The sequence below is a fragment of the Mytilus galloprovincialis genome, chromosome 10 (genome assembly GCF_965363235.1).
Source record: "Mytilus galloprovincialis chromosome 10, xbMytGall1.hap1.1, whole genome shotgun sequence".
Classification (NCBI taxonomy): domain Eukaryota; kingdom Metazoa; phylum Mollusca; class Bivalvia; order Mytilida; family Mytilidae; genus Mytilus; species Mytilus galloprovincialis.
In genome coordinates, this window is record NC_134847.1 from 82,310,666 (window position 1) to 82,334,831 (window position 24,166).

The 24,166-nt window shown below is 32.8% G+C and overlaps 1 protein-coding gene across 7 annotated transcripts in view; it reads left to right on the forward strand.

Moving 5' to 3' along the window:
• LOC143048580 (synaptotagmin-7-like) overlaps positions 1-24,166 on the forward strand; it is a 166,902-nt gene that overhangs the window by 25,662 nt on the left and 117,074 nt on the right. For all 7 annotated transcript variants that reach the window (XM_076222333.1, XM_076222334.1, XM_076222338.1 and 4 more), the window contains one exon: positions 3,298-3,562. In XM_076222333.1, the coding sequence (XP_076078448.1) occupies positions 3,298-3,562 (265 nt within the window). The remainder of the gene's footprint in view (positions 1-3,297; positions 3,563-24,166) is intronic.

Below are 24,166 nucleotides of genomic sequence, written 5' to 3' on the forward strand. Positions count from 1 at the left end.
CGCTCATGAAAATAAATTGGTTTACATACGTCTTTTTATGTTATGATGTTACACTATTGTTGCAGATTAGGGTGAAGATTTGGTACCATTCCAAAGTTTTAAATCTGCTGCAAAGTGCCATTGTTTGGACCTGTCCTAAGTCAGGAATCTAATGTTTAATAGTTGTGGTTTGTTGATGTGGTTCATAAGTGTTTCTTGTTTTTTAGATAGATTTAAGACCATTAGTTTTCCCATTTGAATGGTTTTTCACAAGTAATTATCGGGGCCCGATATAGCTTAAAATTGCTGTTCGGTGTGAGCCAAGACTCCGTGTTGAAGACCATACTTTGGCCTATAATGGTCTCCCAACTTTTATAAATTTTGACTTGATAAAGAGTAGTCTCATTGGCACTAATACCAACTCTTCTTATATCTATTTATAGTATCTTTGATGTTTTTTAAAAGTGTTTAATCAGAAATAAATGGTAAAATTGTAACAGTAACTTAAAGTTAATCTTCTTTGACAAAAGTAAGAGTAACTTTAGAATTTGAGTAGCTACTGACAATTGATAGAAATTCAGTAAGGACAGACACCCAACTAAGATAGATCCACATTTAACTGCTTTTTTAAAGGCTCCCTTTAGATTACTTGGGACAAATATTTCAAAACAATGTAAATTTATGTAATATGTTGATTTTTGCAGTATTATTGACTGCATGCTCTCTATTTCTCCAGGTTATGGTCTTGTTATGAAACAAATATTCAATTTCAATCAATAATAGATTAAAAACACATTCACATGGATTTTAAATAACTTTTTATGGAATATTTTAACTGAAAGTGAAGTAATTGCAAGTGTTGTCAGGATTTGTAGTAGGAATGTAGGGATGATAGAATTTGTTAAATGACATCATTTAATGACAATATTTATAGATTTTTTCTACAATTTACAGCCAATTTAGTATAATAAATATTTATTAAGTGCAATTATTTATAGATTACCTGATTCGGATGATTATAGTTGTACTGAAGTGAATTAACATATTTATATACATGTATTAGAAAAAGATCATCTTTGCATATTGAGTTATCATAGTTGAATTTTTTAACACATTATGGTATTGAACATCATTTTGACTATATAAGTTAAGATTTATTATGGAAATATAATCTGTATGATGTAAGTTAGACTTATTTTTTGAGAACTTTAGTGAGGATTATATAATCATATCAGTCCAGTTGAATTGGTACTTTGGTTACCTGGCATAAAAATTCAGAGATTGTTTTGATTGTAAGTTTGCTGTTATAAAATCATTTAAAATTGAAGGAATGTATCTTTCATGCATAGCTTGGATTCTTTGTCTGGTTTTGGACTTTGATCCTGAATTATACTTTCAACAGATCATTCAAATATTTTGACCAAAAGCATCACTGAGGAGACATGAACTGTCAAAATGCACGTCTGGTGCATAAAATTTGTACAATCAATGCTATAAAATTAGGCTACATGAAGGTTTAATATTTTGGATTCAGATCCATTTTCTGAAGAAAAAACAGATAAAATATTGCTGGTACAAGATCTTAATTGTAATTGAAATTAGTACATTTCTTGATGCACAAATAACTCCACCTAGGAGAGGGCTTACATAATGAAGGCCATCAGTTCAGAGACATTTGACCATCTGTTAACCTATATTTATACAGAGTTAATATTACATGTGTTCTTTTAATTAGTAAATATGTGAACCTTACTAGTGAAGACAACTATCAGGCCATTGATCTATGTTTATATAATACTGTTCATCTTTATTAAGTAGTAGGGAGCTTAAAGGGCCGAGTGGTTTAAGTAGTTGTGTTCTACCATATAGTGGCAGGTTATTTTCGTGGTGTGTAAATTTTTGCTTATTTTCACGGATAGAACAAAATTGCCAAAATAAATTCTGCCAATTTAAAAGAGCTGATGCAAAGGTATTTATAGACAAATTGTACATTGATGGTGATATGTACAAACCAAACACTGAAGGAGTTGGAAACGAAAATGTACATGAAATTTTGAGTTTTATACAACAGAGAAATATCAACACAACAATACGAAAGATCAACAAATGAACCTCAATTATCGCAGCTTGAAAGGTTTGCACATGTTCAAACAAGATTTGAATACCAAACAGTAAAGAACGCAGACGATTCTAGAAGAAATACCTAACAATTAACAGTGTTTTGAACATAAAATCAAGATATTCTACTTTAAAGAGAAAGGGGAACATTATTTTGTTCTATTATTGGCGCTTTGCTATAAATAATTTTTAAAGACAATGTGGTACATGTTTAAATGTTCCTATGAAAACCCTTGTTTCACCATCGCTGTGACAGAGGGTTACTTTGTTGTTATTGTTTTCTGTTAATTACCATTGTATCCACAAAGGTTTTTAGAATAAACTTGCTACAAACTATAAAAGATTTGAATACACCAAAATAATAAACACAAAATATTTCATACATCTTATTCAATGAAAATAGCGAATTTTACACCAACAAAAAAAAACCCAGCTAAATGGTACATCACTAGCCTGACAACAGTGTGTTCAACTATATTTAATAGTGCTAAAAAGAGGAGGGGCACTATGGCCTCCTCTATTAATGAAACAGACTGCCAAAATATATTCATGCAGTACTAAAAATGGCTTTAAAGCCCCCAACAATCAATCAGTAAGTAGGAACACATGTGATAATTGATGTTTTAGCGTAATAAGGCAATGAACTGAATTGTTTTCATCTTGGTCTTAATGATCTTAATGGTCTTAATGGATAGTTGTGTCATTGACAAAATTTTATATCCTCTCTTCCTATGATATTAAAATAAACATAAAAGTGACCATTATAGGTAGTTATAATTTATAGAATCAGAATAATAAATGCCCATTGAATTGAGTCAATATCTTAGACAGCTTCAGCAGTAAATCATTGTAATTAACCATGTCTTTACAAGAGAAAAAAACAAGGCGTACTTCTATGGTAATAATAAGGAATCTTATATAAAAACATCTTATTAACTTATATATATATATATATTGATTGTAAGAAATAAATAACTAAGCAGACATCAAAAACTTGTTATAAGTTCACGGAGGTGTCAGCAAGAAAAAATTACTGCTTTAGAAAATCACAGTAGGAAATGTTTATTTGAGGAAAGACAGATTAATATTGGTTCTAACATTGATTACCGGTAGTCTAAACTTTTGAATTTCATTATTTCTTTTTTTTAGGTTGTTTTTTTTATTGGTGCAAGGTTTTCAAACGTGTTCTTTTTTATTTAGGCACAATGGACGACACCATGCAGATCGTTCTAGCAGTGGTTAGTTCTGTAGCTTCTGTATTCATCCTGCTGCTGGCTGTATTTGTGTGTGCATGTTGCTGGCAGAAGAAACGTGGCAGTGACGAAGAACATGTAGATAAACTGGTACAGAAGTATGCTCCACAAGACACAGATACAAGACAGCTAGGGAAGAGGTCGTGGGAAGACAAAGATTCAACGGTGGGGTTCCAGTCTGGGTCTCCTATGCTGAGAAGAAAAACTATCAAGTAAGTAGTATGAAAACATCAACTAAAATAACATTTATTTCTGATTATATTACATTCATTGCAATGAAATACTGTGATTTCCCATTTGAAATAAAACAGCCATAATTTCACATGTGATATACTTCGAATTATTTCACTCCTGAGGTGATCTTAATACATCATTTTTGTTGAAGATGTTGCATAAAAACAAATGGTGAATGCATAGATATAGATAAAGTTCCTTGTAGTTTATTCTTTTTTATGGCCCCGCAACGAAGTTGTCGGAGCCATATAGTTTAACCCTTGTCCGAAATTCCAACATTCCGTAATTCCGAAATTCCATAATTGAAATTCCTTAATTCTATCATTCTGTCATTCCGCAACAAACCATTATACAGAGCTTTTTTTTAAACGCCTTCAGATATTGGGCTGATTTTTGGTATTTGAGTTAACCATGATGAGTTACAGAACAAGTTTAAGTTTGGTTCTGCTCCGCTAATTTTTGCAGAAATGACTGGCTATACACAGTTATACAGACTTTTTTTCTATACGCCTCGAGATTTTGAGCTGATGTTTGATATGTGAGCCTACCATCATATTTGTGTCCACCTGTGTTATTGAAATTGCAGATTTTTCAACTTTTTTAGACGGGGGCCATTTGTGTCGCTTTGACACATCTAATTTCCATTTAAAAGCCCTCAGTGTCTGCATGGTCAATGTAATAACAAGTTAACTAACTGAAGAATTCAAACATCGAAAAATATCCAACTTTTGACCAAGCAACACCGATAATTCAATCATGCAGCTGCAGTCATATATTCATATGTTGTTCAGTCACTCATTGAATATTTTTTTACATTTGAATAATATTGGATTAGTTATTCCAAATTATTATAACACCAGTCAAGTTGATGAAAGATTTAGGAATTCTCTCTAGAAAGAAATGGTTGATTATTATTAAACTGATGATTAATGAAAATAAGATATTATAGATTCCATAAAAGATATTAGTTTATTATATGTTTCTCATTTTGTCAACAGTATTTTCCTGTTTGATTTGTATAGTTATAGTGTGTTAAGCTTAATTTTGTTGTTTGGTTGCTGTCTCATTGATGTTTTCCCAACGTTTCCTTTTTCAAGTTAACGGAAAGATTTGTGTCCTGCTTCTTAATAGAAATTAATAAATATTGTTGACTTTAATTTAAAGTTATTTATTGCTGTGGTCAGTTATAAAAGAGATAGGAAAGAAGATAGATCAAAGTTGTCATTGAATAAGTGGTAATGGTCAGTATCTTATATTTACACATCACTTCAACCTATGTTACCATTATGATAGGTGTTGGGGACTCTATTCTGTTCATAAGGAGAATTGATACATGTAGAGTAGGTCATTAACATACTGTAGATCTGTGAGACCTGGCTGAGGTTGTCATAATGAAAATTGGTCATCTGTGGGAGGGAGGATCAAAACTAAGTGCTAAATATGATAGAACATTTATCTACAAAAAATAGATAAAATTGAGAATGGAAATGGGGAATGTGCCAAAGAGACAACAACCCGACCATAGAGCAGACAACCTCAGAAGGTCACCAACAGGTCTTCAATGCAACGAGAAATTCTCGCGCCCGGAGGCGTCCTTCAGCAGGCCCCTAAACAAATATATACTGATTCAGTGATAATGAACATTTATCTACAAAAAATAGAACAAATTCATCTACAAAAAACTTAGATAGAAATGTTTTAATAATGACTCCTGAATTTACTAAATAGTTGTCTGATTTTGCATCCAGTGTTTGCTGAAAGTTGTTATTAACAGTACATGTTATACCTGATGTTTTGTCATTTTACCAAATTTGAAAATGATTTTTTGAAGGAAATCTTGTAAAAGTAGTTCAGAGTAGTTATTATAAATTTACCTTAAACATATTTTTTTATCAGATTTCATTCACCTGATTATATACAAAACTTGTTTTAAATAATGTTTCAGAACATATAGTGGCTTTTGTTAAATGTTTCGATAAACTGATATGAATCACATTTAATGAATAAATCTACAAAACATTGTATGCAAAAATAAAAAAAAAATTACTTGACTTTATAAGCTCAGGGCTTAATTTGAAAGAACATATAATTCCTACAAAAACTTGGGTACACTTTGAATGTCTGTCTGTCTTGTGTTTTTTGTTTTATTAATTTGTCAGTCTATCCTATAAAATGTATGTCAAATTTTGCCAAGGTACTAAAATTCAGACCTTCCTGAAATTAAGGACATGAAGTTGATGTTATAATGTTAAATGCATTTTCAGCTTTATCCCTCATCAACTTTCTGTTTATAAAATAACTGATATATATATTTCTTTCAGTAACTTCAATAAAGGCTTTCTGATATTAGCATGCTATACCATACCTGTGTGATTGGTCTTTAGATCTAGCACTCTTTAGTATTAGTATATACTATTAAGAAAATGTTCATCTTCACACTATATGATAAAGTTTGTGTCAGAAATGCTGTTTGAAGCTTTTAGCTGTTCAATAATTCACCAAAGGAGTAATAAAAGGTTGTGTTTATGGATGAGTGTATAGAATCTATAAGTTCTGAGATTAATTTATCAAGATAAGCCGGCTGAATCAGTTTACTTGATCATGTAATTAACTTAACAAAGGGAAATAACTTTGAACATGAAACATTTAGGATGGCTGGTACAAAATACTCTTATCAGGTAAAATTGGCAGGTAACAGACTTTAGATAGTCAATGGTTGTCAATTTTATATCCTTTAATCACTATGTTGAATTTGAAATTAGAAAATGCAAGTGCAATGAAAAATTACTAAGATAAATTATATTAGGAGGATAGCAATGCAATAATCAATTGTAAATGTGAATTATTGAATGAAACAAACTACTTAAAGGGGCACTAGCTGCCAAATTCATGTTCACCAATTCTAATCAAATTCTCATATTTGATTTATAACAATGTAAAACATTTATCCTAACTATTAAAAGTCTAAATAAAACAATAAACAAGACACAAGCATGAAAAGACGTATCTTAGTTTCGTGTGTATTTGAGTCTAGACGCCATCTAATAATTTTTGAATTGACCTTTATAGTCATCTGATGACCATAAGCGATGTAAACATAAATATAGATGTAAATAGATTAAGTAAACAGGTGCTGTTGAATTATTCTAGGTCTATATTTATTGTCGAGCCTGCAGAAAGCTCGACATAGGGATAGTGATCCGGCGGCGGCGGCGGCGGCGGCGTTAGCTCACTTCTAAAAATAAAAGCTTTATATTTTAGAAGGTGAAAGACCCGGATGCTTCATACTTTGAATATAGATGCTTCATGTTACGAAGTTTCCCTCAGTCACATGTCCAATGTCCTTGACCTCATTTTCATGGTTCAGTGACCACTTGAAAAAAAAGTTCAAATTTTTTGTAATGTTGAATTCTCTCTTATTATAAGTAATAGGATAACTATATTTGATATGTGCGTACCTTGCAAGGTCCTTGTGTCTGTCAGACAGTTTTCACTTGACCTCGACCTCATTTCATGGATCAGTGAACAAGGTTAAGTTTTGGTGGTCAAGTCCATATCTCAGATACTATAAGCAATAGGGCTAGTATATTCGGTGTATGGAAGGACTGTAAGGTGTACATGTCCAACTGGCAGGTGTCATCTGACCTTGACCTCATTTTCATGGTTCAGTGGTTATAGTTAAATTTTTGTGTTTTGGTCTGTTTTTCTCATACCATATGCAATAGGTCTACTATATTTGTTGTATGGAATGATTGTTAAGTGAACATGTCTAGCGGGCAGATGTCATGTGACCTTGACCTCATTTTCCTGGTTCAGTGGTCAAAGTTAAGTTTTTGAGTTTTGGTCTTTTTATCTAATGCTATATGCCATAGGTCAACTATATTTGTAGTATGGAAATATTTTATGATCTTTATGTCAGTCGAGCAGGTTTTATTTAACCGTGACCTCATTTTCACGGTTCATTGCACAGTGTGTCAACTATATATGTTGTATAGAAGCATTGTTAGCTGTACCTGTCTACCTGGCATGGTTCACCTGACCTGGACCTCTTTTTTCAAGGTTCATTGGTCTTTGTTTAGTTATCTTGGTTAATGTTAAGTTTATGTGACAGTTGTAATAAAGCTTAGCTTTATACTTAGGACTATCAACATAATATCAATGATTAGTATAGAAGGCGAGACATTTCAGCGTGTGCACTCTTGTTTCATATTACAGATAAAAAATAAATGTTTATCATCGTTTTTACCTGTATTAGAATGTTTAAAATTGTGGATCAAATCAGTCAATCAAATGATTTACCTTCGGTTCACTTTCAATGTTGAGATTCTCTTCCTTTAAATAGCTTTACACATACAATTCATGTGTTATCCATCTCGAGCTAAGGGGTTAAATTAAAGTTCACATGAATAAGGATTCAATGAAGTTGTTGCAAGTGAATAAGTCATAATCAATGTTTTTTTTGCTTATTTTGACAAAATTGAACCTTATTGGCTACTAAAAAGGAATTATTATTTCACTATTTGTGTTTCATTACTGATTGAGCCAAAAAAATAATATATTAGGTTTTTCATATATCTCGTAGCTAGTGCCCCTTTTAGCAAAATAAACCTAATTTTATAATTGTCTTGCAAATAAAGTGTTTAGTTTTGATTTGTTTATTGAAAACCTTATGTAGAGATAGACTTATGGGAATCATACGGTGTTTATATTTTTTTTTATTTCTTGTATTTGACTAAACCCAAAATTTGTTTTGCTTTTAATGTAAACAAAATTTTAAAATGCTTCATTGTTATATTTAATGGAAGTTAAAGCTAGTAACTTGAGCTGGTGAAAGTTTAGAATATAAGATGACATTAGATTTAATTTGTGTAAATATTGAAATATAATGGCTTTTTGTGACACTTGTTTTTTGCATATATATAGTAATTATATAAACATTTAAATATAAAAATGAAAATATTAAATTTCATATTAGAATACATTTATTACGTCATTGACCAAATTATCCTTATCATTGTTTGTGTTCAGGTGCTGATTTAGTAGAAAGGTAGAGAAAAATAAAAATTAAATCTTATTTGGAAAATAAAATATCATGAAACTTCCTTTTAAACCCGTGTAATATTATTGTTATTGAAATAAGTGTTAACATTCATGAAGGAGTCAAAAGGAATTGCCATATTGTTAACATGAAGTTGCATTTGGTTGTAAAATTTCAGTTGAAAATTTTATCTATAAAAATACACATTTGTAAATTTTATCTTCAAGAGTGGGAGATAACCCTTGAATGTCTTGACTCATGAAGGGTGTATTTATATTTACAAACTCCTACAGCAATTTTAATCTGATTTTATAACAAATGAACATTTTTCAAGTGTTTAAATACAGATTTGTTATTGTTCATATTTGTAAGGATACAATTCATGTTTGTCTAAAAGATAAAAGTGGGAATTATTAAGATTTTATTTACATTAGAATTTATCCTAATATGCATTTACGTCAAATTATAGTTATCAAAGTTTAATAGGTGTATTTCTGCAAGATTCAAAACTGAAACAGAAGTTACTATATCTGTATTTGTATTTACAGATATTTGAACTTTGAAGTGAGATTCCATTGAGGAAGCCCCTCTTCACACTTCAGGGTTGATCCTTCTTCGATAGTTCGTTAGCCTTTATATAGAAACCAAAAAATGTTAAGAGTAATAAACATAATATGGGTTATATATGTTGCCATTAAAAAGTCATATATTTTATGTAATTTACAAAGTTCTCAGCTTAAGTGGGATTAAGAAGTCAAATTTAAAAGATATCAATGAAGAGATTTTTGACTTCTTGTGAGATGAATATAGAATTGATGGGAAAAAGACACATTAGAAATAGATTGTTGAGATTCAGAGATCAGTTGAAGAGTCACTTTTAATTTATCAGTTGAAAATGTAGAAAATGTGTATGAATGATTTTTTATACTTAGTTTAAACTGAATTTTGATTGCAACAAATTGCTCAGTTTATAATTTTAAACCAATTTAGTAACAAAGCCATACATATATTTTTCTTGTTAACTCAGGAACCCACAAGATGGTTTACTGTTCATGAATGATTGTCATTTGTTGATGTGGTTCATAAGTGTTTCTCGTTTCTCATTTTTAGCTCAACTGCCCCAAAGGGCCAAGTGAGCTGTTCTCATCACTTGGCGTCCGTCGTCCGTCGTTGTCCGTCGTCGTTAACTTTTACAAAAATCTTCTCCTCTGAAACTACGTGGCCAAATTTAACCAAACTTGGCAACAATCATCATTGGGGTACATCTAGTTTAAAAAATGTGTCCAGTGACCCAGCCAACCAACCATGATGGCCGCCATGGCTAAAAATAGAACATAGGGGTTAAATGCAGTTTTTAACCGGATTTTTGTGACCAAAATGTCGGTTATCGATTTGGGGATGTACGGCGGGCGGGCGGGCGGCAATCAAATGTTGTCCGTGCATTAACTCATGAACCGTTCAACCAAAGCTTTTAAAATTTTAATATGTTATTACTGACAACTATACGAAGGTCAAGTTCAATAATGGTGATTTTGACTTTTACCGTTCAGGAGTTATGGTTCTTGAAAGATTGAAAAATGGAGTTTCCAGTCGTGTCCGTGCATTTATGCATGAACTGTTCTACCAAAGCTTCCCAAATTTTAATATGTTGTTACTGATGACAGAATGGAGGTCATGTTCAATAATGACGATTTTGACTTTTACCGTTCAGGAGTTATGGTTCTTGAAAGATTGAAAAATGGAGTTTCCAGTTGTGTCCGTGCATTTATGCATGAACTGTTCTACCAAAGCTTCTGAAATTTTAATATGCTGTTACTGATGACAAAATGGAGGTCAAGTTCAATAATGACGATTTTGACTTTTACCGTTCAGGAGTTATGGTTCTTGAAAGATTGAAAAATGGTGTTTCCCGTCGTGTCCGTGCATTTTCTCATGAACCATTCAACCAAAGCTTTTGAAATTTTAATATGTTGTTACTGATGACAAAATAGAGGTCAAGTTCAATAATGACGATTTTGACTTTTACCGTTCAGGAGTTATGGTTCTTGAAAGATCGTAAAATGGCGTTTCCATTCACGTTGTTGCAATTACTCATGAACCATTCAATCTAAGCTTTTCAAATTTTAATATGTTGATACTGATGACAAAATGGAGGTCAAATTTGATATTGACGATTTTCACTTTCACCATTCATCAGTAATGGTTCTTGTGATATTGCCAGGACACAAATAAATGTTAATAAATTCGGTTTGCTGTCGTTGTGACAGCCTCTTGTTGGCTTATAAATTAAAAACCAAAGCATTTAGAGCAAATCTGACATGAGTAAAATTATAAATCAGGTGAAGATCTTTCTGCCCTGAAATTTTCAGATGAATCGGACACCTGTTGTAAGGTTGCTGCCCCTGAATTGGTCATTTTAAGGAATTTTTGCTGTTTTTGGTTATTATCTTGAATATTATTATAGATAGAGATAATCTGTAAACAGCAATTATGTTCTGCAAAGTAAGATGTACAAATAAGTGAACATGATCAAAATGGTCAGTTGACCCCTTTAGGAGTTATTGCCCTTTATAGTCAATTTTTAACCATTTTTCGTAAATCTTAGTAATCTTTTAGAACAATCTTCTCTGAAACTACTGGGCCAAATTAAACCAAACTTGGCCTCAATCATTATTGGGGTATCTAGTTTCAAAAATGTGTCCGGTAACTTGACCAACCAACCAAGATGGCCGCCATGGCTAAAAATTAAACATAGGGGTAAAAATGCAGTTTTTGGCTTATAACTCAAAAACCAAAGCATTTAAAGCAAATCTTACAGGAAGTGAAATTGTTGATCAGGTAAAGATCTATCTGCCCTGAAATTTTCAGATGAATCAGATAACCGGTTGTTAGAGTGCTGCCCCTGAATTAGTAATTTTAAGGAAATTTTGATGTTTTTTTTGTTATTATCTTGAATATTATTATAGATAGAGATAAACTGTAAACAGCAATAATGTACAGCAAAGTTAGACCTAAAAATAAGTCAACATGACCAAAATGGTCAATTGACCCCCTAAGGAGTTATTGCCCTTAATGGTCAATTTTTAACAATTTTCATAAAATTTGTTTATTTTCATTAATATTTTCCACTGAAACTACTGGGCCAAGTTCATTATAAATAGAGATAATTGTAAGCAACAAGAATGTTCAGTAAAGTAAGATCTACAAACACATCACCATCACCAAAACACAATTTTGTCATGAATCCATCTGTGTCCTTTGTTTAATATTCACATAGACCAAGGTGAGCGACACAGACTCTTTAGTGCCTCTAGTTTATGTAGATTAGACTGTTGGTTTTCCTGTTTGAATGATTTTACACTTGTCATTTTTGGGGCCCTTCGTTTATTGCTCGCCATTTCGGTGTGAGCCATAATAGGCTCTGTGTTGAAGACAGTACTTTGACCTATAATGATTTACCTTTACAAATTATATCATCTTATTATAGTCATTCAGTCTCTAGTGAAGAATTGTCTCATTGGCAATCATACCACATTTTCTTTTTTATAAGGAAGTCTTGGAATATTAAATTTTTTCTGACCAACAACAAACAGCTGACTTAAATACTGCGGCAAAACTACCAAATGTCCTTTGGACCTAGTTTATATAAGCCAATAAATTGGATGATCACTCAAAATATTTATAAAATTTTCTTTTCTCTATATTTCAACAAACAAGCAAGAAAATAAGTGCACACTTCATTTTTACCAAATTATGTAGGTCACTGACCTATTTCATTTAAATTCAAAATCATCTAGCAAACATCTTTTTAACCCATATCTACATATAATGTAGTTTCCTATAAATTTAAATTTAAAATGTCCAATTTGTATCATTTTTCAAAATTTTAATGGTAGAACTTTAAAGAAATCTTTGATCTTGGGTCTAAATTTTACATTTGAGTGATCTTAAATCTTGACAAATCTCTGATTTCATTAAATTATTTTGTTAATTGCACAAACCATTTTTAAACATCATTTGAAATATTTTTAAATTCGAAAGTTTGCCAAAATAATAAGAAAATCTGGTAAACACTGCAGTACCATTATCACTTCTAAATTGAAATTGTGGTCCACAATTAGTCATATCAGATCATAAATGGTAAGAAATTCTTCTCAGTTTTGAAATATGATGAAAACGAGAAATTGTGTCCCCAGTACACGGATGCTCCATCCGCACTATCATTTTCTAGGTTGAGTGGACCGTGAAAAGGGGGTAAAATCTCTAATTTGGCATTGAAACTAGAAAGATATCATAAAGAACATGTGTACTAAGTTTCAAGTTGATTGGACTTCAACTTCATCAAAAACTACCTCAACCAAAACTTCAACCTGAAGCGGGACAGATGGACGAACAAACGGACAGACGGATAATGAACAGATGCACAGATAAGAAAACATAATGCCCATAAATGGGGCATAAATATCTGAAAAATCAAGTATAGTGGTGGTTAACTTCAAATGAATTTAATTGATTGATAGATTTTTGGTTGCTTAGTGTTCAGTGGCAACTCATGAATTTGAAGAGATTAAACAGGTTAAACAGGGTTGGTAAATTGTTGATGTTTTTTAAATAGATGGGAAGGGGGGTGGGGACAAGTTAAAATGTGTGCTCTTTAATTCTGTTAATTTGTAATGGGTCAGTTGATATACCTATGATATTAATAAATTTTTATCATGAGGGTCACTTTATACTTATAGGGAGAAAGTCATGTCAAGATAAGAATTCAGGTTATGTTTTACCCATTTTATCCTTTGAATTTTTGAATTGTTGAATTAAGTACATGAGATTTATCTTTGATAGTTTAAACTGCTAAGTTCGAAAACTATTTTCCATATAAGATTTGTTTTCCAAAATTTTCTTTGAGTTATCCCTCTTTGTATACAAGGCTGGAAAACCAGTGACACACTGCCTGTTTGTTTCCATTGATTTTTTAAAATGAATTAAATTAAAGAAAAATAGCCTAGAAGTAGTTAGTTATCATTATAGATACATCTCTGACTGTTTGTGAGGATGCATTTATTCCACAATAGTAAACATTGGTAATTTAATTACAATTTATAGGATTATCAATTATTAACAGATCAATTGAAACTCGGTCATACACTACCAATTATACTAAGGATGTTTGGTCAATAAATGTTTTTGTCAGTACAAATGTACAAAGATAAAATCTGAAGTGTAAAAGTGATCTTTTTGCACCAATGAAAGAGTGTTTTTAAAGCCTTTCATCCTTTGTTTATAATTCTCTTGGTTTATCACGAATTATGACAGTCCATTTCCAGTAAAAATCAGTTATTTGAGTAATTACTGAGATTGCATTTACAGCTTTGTCAATTTAATTCAATTTCTGAGATAGCATCTGCAGTAAAATTTGTTGATTTATTTCTTTAGCAGGAAGAAAAACTATAAATGGATCAATAGGGGAAGAACTTTGTGCTATATTCCTGTTAATTGTGGTGTTGTAAGGTCATGTGTATCGTTTGATGTTTGAGTGGAAATCTGGGGGGAAGTTCATATTAATTCCACGTTCCAATTATACAGGAAACCTAGATTAAGAAGGATGATAACATTATAGACTCCTTATTCCTATCACTAAGTTTTCTTCAGACATTGGTCAAACTTTTTGAAGTTTTTTTTATAGCAACATTTAAACTACTGTGAATTCATTTATTTTCATGAGTACCAATTTTCATGGTCTGAGGATAAAAGGTATTTTCATGGATATTTAATTCCCATAGTCTCATACAATTACAAGCCAATAGAAAATTTGTACTTAGTTGAACAATTGTGGTTTTCTTTTTCAAACTTTTCTTTTTGACCAAAGTTTTGGAGATGATATTTGACAACAGGCGTAGGATTTAGTCATTGAGACATCATTCCCACACACAAATATGACATGGTGACGGACAAAGATTTCTGTTTAAAATTAATTCAAGACAAAATTACTTCTGTTCACTCAAACTATCCTCCTTATATCCCTTATGAAACAAAACGACATATCTTTTCATTCTATTGACATTTCTATTACAGCATTTACCCACTCAAGTGTTAAACAATATTCTTGCAAATGATCAATTCTGTTTTAATATTTGATTAGAAGCTGTTGATAAATTGTATAGAAAATAAATTTATCCATTTGGAAAAGTACCCTGAATCAAAGTGGTTTTCACTTGAGGAGTATTGATTTTAGTATAGAAAGTTACCATGTACTTTTGTTATCTTCCCTGCCTCAATATAGTGACAGAAAGGAGACATGGTGGATATTTGGGGCATGGTGGCATTTGTGGTAGCAGTTGTCAAAGATTTTAATTAAGTTATACATGGAGTTCAAACATCTGTATCTGTATTAACAGTAATCTGAAATAGGATGCAACATCAAATTCATTTCATTTATCAGCAAAAGTTAAGATTTTGGCAATTAAACCAGAAAGAGACACTTAGTACAGCCATACCAAAGTAGTAATAAGGCATCAATTATGTCACATAAAAATATACAATTAAGATTTCATTTCAAATCCATAACTATAAAACCATGTTCTAAAAGTGTTAATGCATCTAGAAAATCTGAGATAATGACACTTTTCCGGTTTTATCTAAACTAATTGCTCTTTTAAGGACTAGAGAGTGTTAATGCACTCAGAAGGACATCAATAAGTTTTAATACTTTAATAATTATTAGCACATGTTACACAATTCACCATTAACAGGAAGAGGATAACTTCAACAGGAAACCAGTTAGTGTTCAAACATAATATTGAGTTATCTCTCTTTATATAGTCCAAATGACATTAGATTAACATTCCCTCTACTTTCTTTTGTTTTATACAATTACAAGATCTTCACAGGGTTTAGACTACCCTCAGATCTTAGGGGATTATTCTGCCCCGTTAGAAAACATAAAAGTTGCTAAATCAAAATTACAAGATCGTCACAGGGTTTAGACTACCCTCAGATCTAGGGGATTATTCTGCCCCATGTGACAAACATAAAATGATAAAATGTTATGAGTTATTTCACAATTTTAAACAAAGTCCTTCAACATTTTTCCTGTTTGAATAACTTGCAAAAGTTCATAAGATGAAGCTCCAAACTTTGTCATGCAGTTTGCTAATTGTTTGTCTCCTGGACACCATTTAATATTATCTACTTCTTTTGATGCCAATGATTCAGCTATTGCTGCAATGTCAATTCTTAAACGCTTGTCATCTACAAGTTTAGTCGAATAAACAGCTTCAACTACACTTTTATTGTCAATGTAAGCTTCAATTGGTATAGTCTTATGTTTTAATCCTAAAATGTCTTCAATTATTCGACGGTGATAAAAACTAGACTCTAACCCATCTTGTAAGCTTAAGGCTTCTGCTGCAATTGTTGATCTTACTACACGTTTGATTTTGTTTGCTTGCCAACTTATCGGACAGCTATTACTGTCATTATCAACTATCCAAATTACATGAGATTCTGTACTTCCAGTTCCATTACTAATATTTCCCAGAGAGGCGTCTGTTAAAACGATAATTTTCCATTCTTTTATATCTTTATTCATTTTTGGAAATGAAACTATTGATTTAATTTCCTTTAGTCTATTACTTGCTTTGATTGCTCTTATCAAATGTGCCACTGTCCCTTCTTTCAGTTTAGTACTCATGTCTATCATTTCAAAAGCCATATCAGGTCTTGAAACTTGAACAGCCCAATTTATTTGGCCAATTAACTTCCTGTACAAGGTTTGCTCACTTGTATTAAGTACATCCTGTTTCATAGCAGCTCTTGATGGTTCTATAGTTGTATTATCTATTTTCTCCATATATGCAGAATGATCCAGAATTATGCCTTTTTTGTCCTGATGAATTTGAAATCCTACATATGAAAATGTTTTCTCTTCAATTTTTCCAGCAACAAATCTTGTCCGCAGTTTTCTCATAACTTCCTCAAAATTTTCATCCCCAGAATGAAGAAAGTCATCTACATGACAACAAATTATTCCACTTAAACGTTGGTCAGTATGTTTGACAAACACTGCCGGGTCCAGATTACATTGTTTACATCCCAAACTTAGAAGCTCTTCCCTTACACTTAAATAGAATTGTCTAGCTCCATCTTTAAGTCCATACAAACAGTGCTTTAATCTCCATATTTTTCCTTTCTCAGAATTGCTTTCTTTTGGGGGCTTCAGAAAAACATCTCTATCTAATAACTTCCCTTGAAGAAAAGCTGACTTTATATCCGTTGTTTTAACGATCCAATTCATGCTAGCAGTAATTGAAAGGAATATTTTAATCATTCCTTTTCCTACTGTTGGACTGTCTCTTTGCATAGAAAATTCTTCTTCAAAACCTCGCACAACAAGTCTTGCTTTTGTTTGATTATCTTTCGTTGTAATAACCCATCTTGTAGAAAGAACATTCTGACCTATGTCATCACATTCTTCATAAGTGTCAAAATTATGGAGTTTTGAAAGTTCTGTTTGTTTAGCAATTTCCTCATCATTTAAAAAGGAACTCTTTGTCATATTTACACCAATTTCATTCTCATCACTGTCACCTGTGACCTTTTCCCACTCAACTTTATCTAAATCTACACTTTTCTTATCTTCATCAACATCATCTTGAACATTAAACCAATGTTTATTTTTCCCAGTTGTTTTTCCTGCTTTACTTATAACAGTAGCTTTAGTCCATGTGTTCGAATTAGGCAGTTTGTACTGAATTTTGTCATTTTCTTTTAGATTAGGGATTATTTTAGCCTGAATGTTCTCCATCTGAGGAATTGTTTCTTTTGATGTTGATAATAACTCAGAAAAACAATTCTTCTTTTCTTTACGGGAAACTTCATTATTTTTATTGGTATATCTAGTTTCATGAATGCCTGTTTCATTTGTATCAGGTGTTTCAATATTGTCATATTGTTCTCGAAAATTAATATCTTTAGTTTTAGTTAATCTGTTTGGTGAAACCCTCACAAATACTCCTCCATGTCGAACAAAAATTACTTTTCCATCCTGGAAAACTACTTTTCCCGGTCCTAGCCAGCGATCTTTTCCCTCTCGCTTATAAAAAACGCTGTCACCGTGATTAAATATCTGCTCTGATGCTCTTATTTTGCCACGTAGTGCTCGTCTAATGCGTTCATCAGATTCTGATTGAATGTAAGCTTTTCGAGAATCATGTAAAATATTCAAATGTTTTGCAAATTCTTCACTTGAAGTTCTTCCTTCTAAAGCGGGCAAAGTGTCTTTCAAAATGTTCGGAAGGTTAGGATTAAGTCCAAAAACAAGTTGATGACTACTGAAACCATTCCACATCTGTAAAGAATTTCTTGCCATATTTGCCCAACAAAGAAGGCTCTGATTATTCACCTGTCTATAATCTGCTTCTAGCTTCATAAGCATAGTATCAGTAATTGCATGGACTCTCTCACATAGTCCATTTTGGAAAGGACTTTCACCAGCTGTGGTATAAACTTTAACATTTAGTATTGATGCAACCTCTCTCATTTCATCTGAGCTGAACTCACCGCCATTATCTGTTAATATAGTTCCCATAACACCAAATATTCCGATCCAATTAGTCATCATTTTCTCAATAACACCTGTTGTCTTTTTCCTATCAATAAAAACAGATACAGTGTACCGTGACCACATGTCGATCATGTGCAAAATCCACCGTCCATTCCATTGTTTTAGGTCCATTGCCACTTTTTCATTAAATTGAGATGCCATAGGTAGGGACACTACTGGTCTTGGTGGGGTTTTTGCATATCGCTTACAAATTTCACATTGTTCCTCTATAGTCAACAATTCTTGTTCATATTCCTCTTTCCATACCCCAGCATCTTTCAAAAGGGCAATTAAACGCTTCATTGGTGGGTGTGCAAATTGTCTGTGCAACTTCAGTAAGGTTGCATATCTCTTTTTCGAGTCTAACTCTTCAAGTCTCACAGCACATACATCTGCGACTGGAATTTCTTCAGTTTTATCTATTGGAATGCAGTAGTGGCCAGATGAAGTTAAATTCAATGATATATGTTGACCAAATATCTCTGCAGTATCATTTTCCAGGTCCATTTTCACACCTGCCTTTTTCATTGCTGTTCGAGACAATAAAAGTGGTATGTCCGAATCTACAACATCAGTTTTTATTGTGACATCTTTACCTGCGATAACTGCTGGCAGACTATACTCTCCAATTGATTTAACCGTGTTCCACCTCCAAATTTAAATACCTTGTTGCCATCCTCCTTAAAAATCTTCGCTTTATCTGTTTCATTTAAAGAGTCAACATAACTTCTCATCCATAACTGTCCACAAACCGTGCTACTACATGCACTATCAAGAACAGCACAGTTTCTTGCATCTATCCCAAGACGAGTGATATCCTCACGCACATTCCCTGTAAACATGACTACTTCTTCTTCCTTTGTTATATTTACTCTCTCCTGCATATTCTCCCAGCTATGTGGACAGTTTGCCATCATATGTCGAAAAGATCCACAAGAACTACATGTCAATAATGTGCCGTCTGAACCTTTTGGATTTATACTCTTCTTTACTGTAGAGCTGCCTCCTTTTGTCCAATTTGTTTGTCCACCCCGTTGACTTTTATTAAATCCTCTATAAAAATTGCCTCTACCTCTTGAAAAGTCCCCCTTACCATTATATTGAAATGGTTTTTGTCTATTTCTAGAATACCCTGCTGCCATGAGGGCTTCTTCATTCTCAGCCAAAAAAGCAGGTTCAAGTTTAATGCTACTTATTGAGGCAGAAATTTTGTCCAAATCACACATTTCACCCTTAAATTTCTTTAGAGATCTCTTTGCTTCATCATACAATGTTGGTTTGTTTTCATAATTCATGCCTGTAAGGACTAACATTTTTTCTTCTTTTGTAATTTTTGCTCTTCTCAGTAATTTAAATGCCAATATTTCAGAGGGCAACTTCATGTTTTTCTTTTCGATTTTTCGATATTTAGCATCAAATGTTTCTACATAATCTTGAATTGATTGATTAGGACCCCTTTGAAAATCTTCAAAATCTTCGAATTTTGCAAGACTGTCAGCTAAATCATCTTTTGCAAGATGCTTGTCCATAAAAGTAATTAGTGTGGTCAAACCTGTGTCTTCCTTTAAATCATCTAAACTTATCTGATCAAACACTTTTTCTCTTATTTTTGATTCATCATCTTCAGGTAGGGATAAGGCAATTACAACACCCTGTTTTTTCTTATCTAAATCAGTTATTTCTTTCCAGGCCAAAAGTTCTTGCTTGTAAAGTTCGTATGATTTCAGTTTTGCATTGTAATTGGGGGGGTTTATTTTTGTTGACATTTTGTCCACCTTTGAATTTTCTCTCCACTTTAAACTCTTTTATTATACACTCTGATGTCTTTTCTTTTCAACCACGCTCTGTTACCATTTGATAATGCACTCAGAAGGACATCAATAAGTTTTAATACTTTAATAATTATTAGCACATGTTACACAATTCACCATTAACAGGAAGAGGATAACTTCAACAGGAAACCAGTTAGTGTTCAAACATAATATTGAGTTATCTCTCTTTATATAGTCCAAATGACATTAGATTAACAGAGAGAAGAGATAAAATATTAATTTATTTTACTTCTATGTAAATCAGACTTAATTGTCTCATATCTCATTTATCTACAGAGCTTAAATGTCTCTCATATATGTGAAGCTTATCCAGCTAATACATAAACTAATACCAATGCCATCAAAAACTAGTAGTTATACTAGTCAAGTTTAGAATAAAGAGTTATCTTTCTTGTATCAAAGGGTTTCTAACCAGCACAGACTGTAACCTATATATTCTCTGGTATATTTTCTGATGAAATTGTTATAACAATAATTATAGGTTCATCTTAGGCTCTTTCTGTCAGGAAAATTGTTTATGTTTAAGATACTATAAATGGCAAACCATTAAAACCATTATCTTTTGTCTGTTTCTGTGGCTAAAAGAATTGTTATTGATTCAGTAAAATTGTCATAGAATGTCAAAAGTGCTTGGAAATACTCTCGTTCTTCTTTCATTGGTTTTTAAGTACCAAATGTTGTGACACTTTTAGGAAAGAACAATTATCTGTAAAATATGTGATTGTTTAAAGTTCTTTAATTCCTTTTGGTTTTGTAATTGAGTTATAAGGTGGGTAGACAATTGGTTGTGCCGAGGGAATACAGATAGACTTAAGCTTTAATGTAGGTTATGGTATATAACAGCTCGTAATACTTATAATAAGCAACATAGGAGCAAGTACATAATGAAATCTAGAATACATTGATCTTAAGTTTTTTATGGTCATTTCAAACAAATTGCTTTTAATTTATTAACATTGAAATGGAAATACTACAGGATTGTTTATGGGTTTTCTTGAACTTAAGTTATGACCAATATACACTATATATATCCCTCAAACACAAATATAATAGAGCATAATATTAGGGTGGATTATTTCACTTCAGGACCGTCGTTCGCCGTCCGTAAACTTTTACAAAAATCTTCTCCTCTGAAACTACTGGACCAAATTTAACCACACTTGGCCACAATCATCCTTGGGGTATCTAGTTTAAAAAATGTGTACGATGACCTGGCCATCAAACCAAGATGGCCGCCATGGCTAAAAATAGAACACAGAGGTAAAATGCAGTTTTTGACTTGTAACTCAAAAACAAAAGCGTTTAGAGCAAATCTGACATGGGTAAAATTGATTATCAGGTCAAGATCTATCTGCACTGAAACTTTCAGATGAATCGGACAACCTGTAGTTGGGTTGCTGCCCCTGAATTGGTAATTTTAAGGAAATTTTGCTGTTTTTGGTTATTATCTTGAATATTATTATAGATAGAGATAAACTATAAACAGCAATAATGTTCAGCAAAGTAAGATTTACAAATAAGTCAACATGACTGAAATGGTCAAGTGACCCCTTTAGGAGTTATTGCCCTTTATAGTCAATTTTTAACCATTTTTCATAAATCTTAGTAATCTTTTACAAAAATCTTCTCCTCTGAAACTACGTGGCCAAATTTAACCACACTTGGCAACAATCATCTTTGGGGTATAATTTAGTTTAAAAAATGTGTCCAGTGACCCGGTCATCCAACCAAGATGGCCACCACGGCTAAAAATAGAACATAAGGATAAAATGCAGTTTTTGGCTTATAACTCAAAAACCAAAGCATTTAGAGCAAATCTGGGGGGGGGGGGTTAAATTGTTTATCAGGTCAAGATCTATCTGCCCTGAAATTTTCAGATGGATCAGACAAATGGTTGTTGGGTTGCTGCCCCTGAATTGGTAATTTTAAGGAAATTTTGCAGTTTTTGGTTATTATCTTGAATACTATTATAGATAGAGATAAACTGTAAACAGCAATAATGTTCAGCAAAGTAAGATCTACAAATAAGTCAACATGACCAAAATTGTCAGAGAACTCCTTTAGGAGTTATTGTCCTTTATAGTCAATATTGAACAACTTTTCGTCATTTTTGTAACTTGTACAAAAATCTTCTTTTCTAAAACTATGGGCCAAATTTAACCAAACTTGGCCACAATCATTACTAGGGTTTCTATTTTTAAAAAAGTGTCTAATGACCCTGCCTGCCAACCAAGATGGCCGACATCAGTAAATACAGTAACAGGTGAGCGACACTGGCTCGTGAGAGCCTCTAGTTTTAAGCAATGACCATGTCATTCAACAGTTGAACAAGGATGCATTATTTTATTTGCAGATGCAAAATGTAACCCAAAGCAGGATAATGTACTCTTGCAGATAAAAGGATGCACTTTCAAAATGTCTTAGTGCAGAAATAATACATGATCTTTATCCAAGTTTTATTGCATGTTATTGAATATAATACTAAATGATAGATTAATCAGTCTAGCAAGTCAATACTGTAAAATGATCCTATAATGCATGAGATTTGCATTAGATAAGTATCAACAGGAGTGTTACGGAATACTTATAGTCTTGGGAGAATAAGTATATGGTCTGAGTCTTTAGTTTATTGTCACTAACATTATGTCACAGCTGAGCCAGAGTATAATGTATGGTCTTGAGTCTTTAGTCTATTGTCACTAACATTATGTCACAGCTGAGTGTATTCTACAACTTAAATCCATATCTTTGTCTTATATATGTACATTATGAATTATTAGGCTTATTTTGTTCTCCACAAAGATATGACTGCCACATTTGATTACTAGTGTTTTAGTATATTGTCACCCTTGCACAGTGCTAAAATTGTTGTACACTTTAAACAATTGTTGCCTTGACCTTCACACAAAGCTTGAATTCATAAGATTTGATTTCACCATAAGATACATTAGTGACTTCAAATATTGTTCATGCAGTCATATTCATTTATACAGTTGAGACATTTCAGGCTTGGATCGAGACATTTTGATAAGTGGGTGCCAACCCCTGAAAAAGATAAAACATAACATAATTAAAAAAAAAATAAAAAAAATAAAAGGGTGTCCACTTCTGGAACTCCCCTTTGTTTAGCTCACCTGGCCCGAAGGGCCAAGTGAGCTTTTCTCATCACTTGGTGTCCGTCGTCTGTCGTCCGTCGTTGTCGTCCGTTGTCATCGTCCGTCATCGTCGCCGTTAACTTTTTACATTTTGAACTTCTTCTAGAGAACCACTGAATGGAATAAAACCAAACATGGCATGAATGTTCCTTATGAGGTGCTGACCAAGTGTTGTTACTTTGTAGCCGATCCATCATCCAAGATGGCCACCAGCAGGGGACTTAGTTTAACATAGGACCCTATGGGAAATGCATACAAATGACTTCTTCTAGAGAACCACTGAATGGAATGAAACCAAACATGACATGAATGTTTCTTATGAGGTGCTGACCAAGTGTTGTTACTTTGTAGCCGATCTATCATCCAAGATGGCCGCCAGCGGGGGACTTAGTTTAACATAGGACCCTATGGGAAATGCATACAAATGACTTCTTCTAGAGAACCACTGAATGGAATGAAACCAAACATGACATGAATGTTCCTTATGAGGTGCTGACCAAGTGTTGTTACTTTGTAGCCGATCCATCATCCAAGATGGCCGCCAGCGGGGGACTTAGTTTAACATAGGACCCTATGGGAAATGCATACAAATGACTTCTTCTAGAGAACCACTGAATGGAATGAAACCAAACATGACATGAATGTTCCTTATGAGGTGCTGACCAAGGGTTGTTCCTTTGTAGCCGATCCATCATCCAAGATGGCCGCCAGCGGGGGACTTAGTTTAACATAGGACCCTATGGGAAATGCATACAAATGACATCTTTTAGAGAACCACTGAATGGAATGAAAGCAAACATAGCATGAATGTTCCTTATGAGATGTTGACCAAGTGTTGTTACTTTGTCTCTGATCCATCATCCAAGATGGCTGCCAGCGAGGGGCTTAGTTTAAAATAGGACCCTATGGGAAATGCATACAAAAGTCTTCTTCTAGAGAACCACTGAATTAAATGA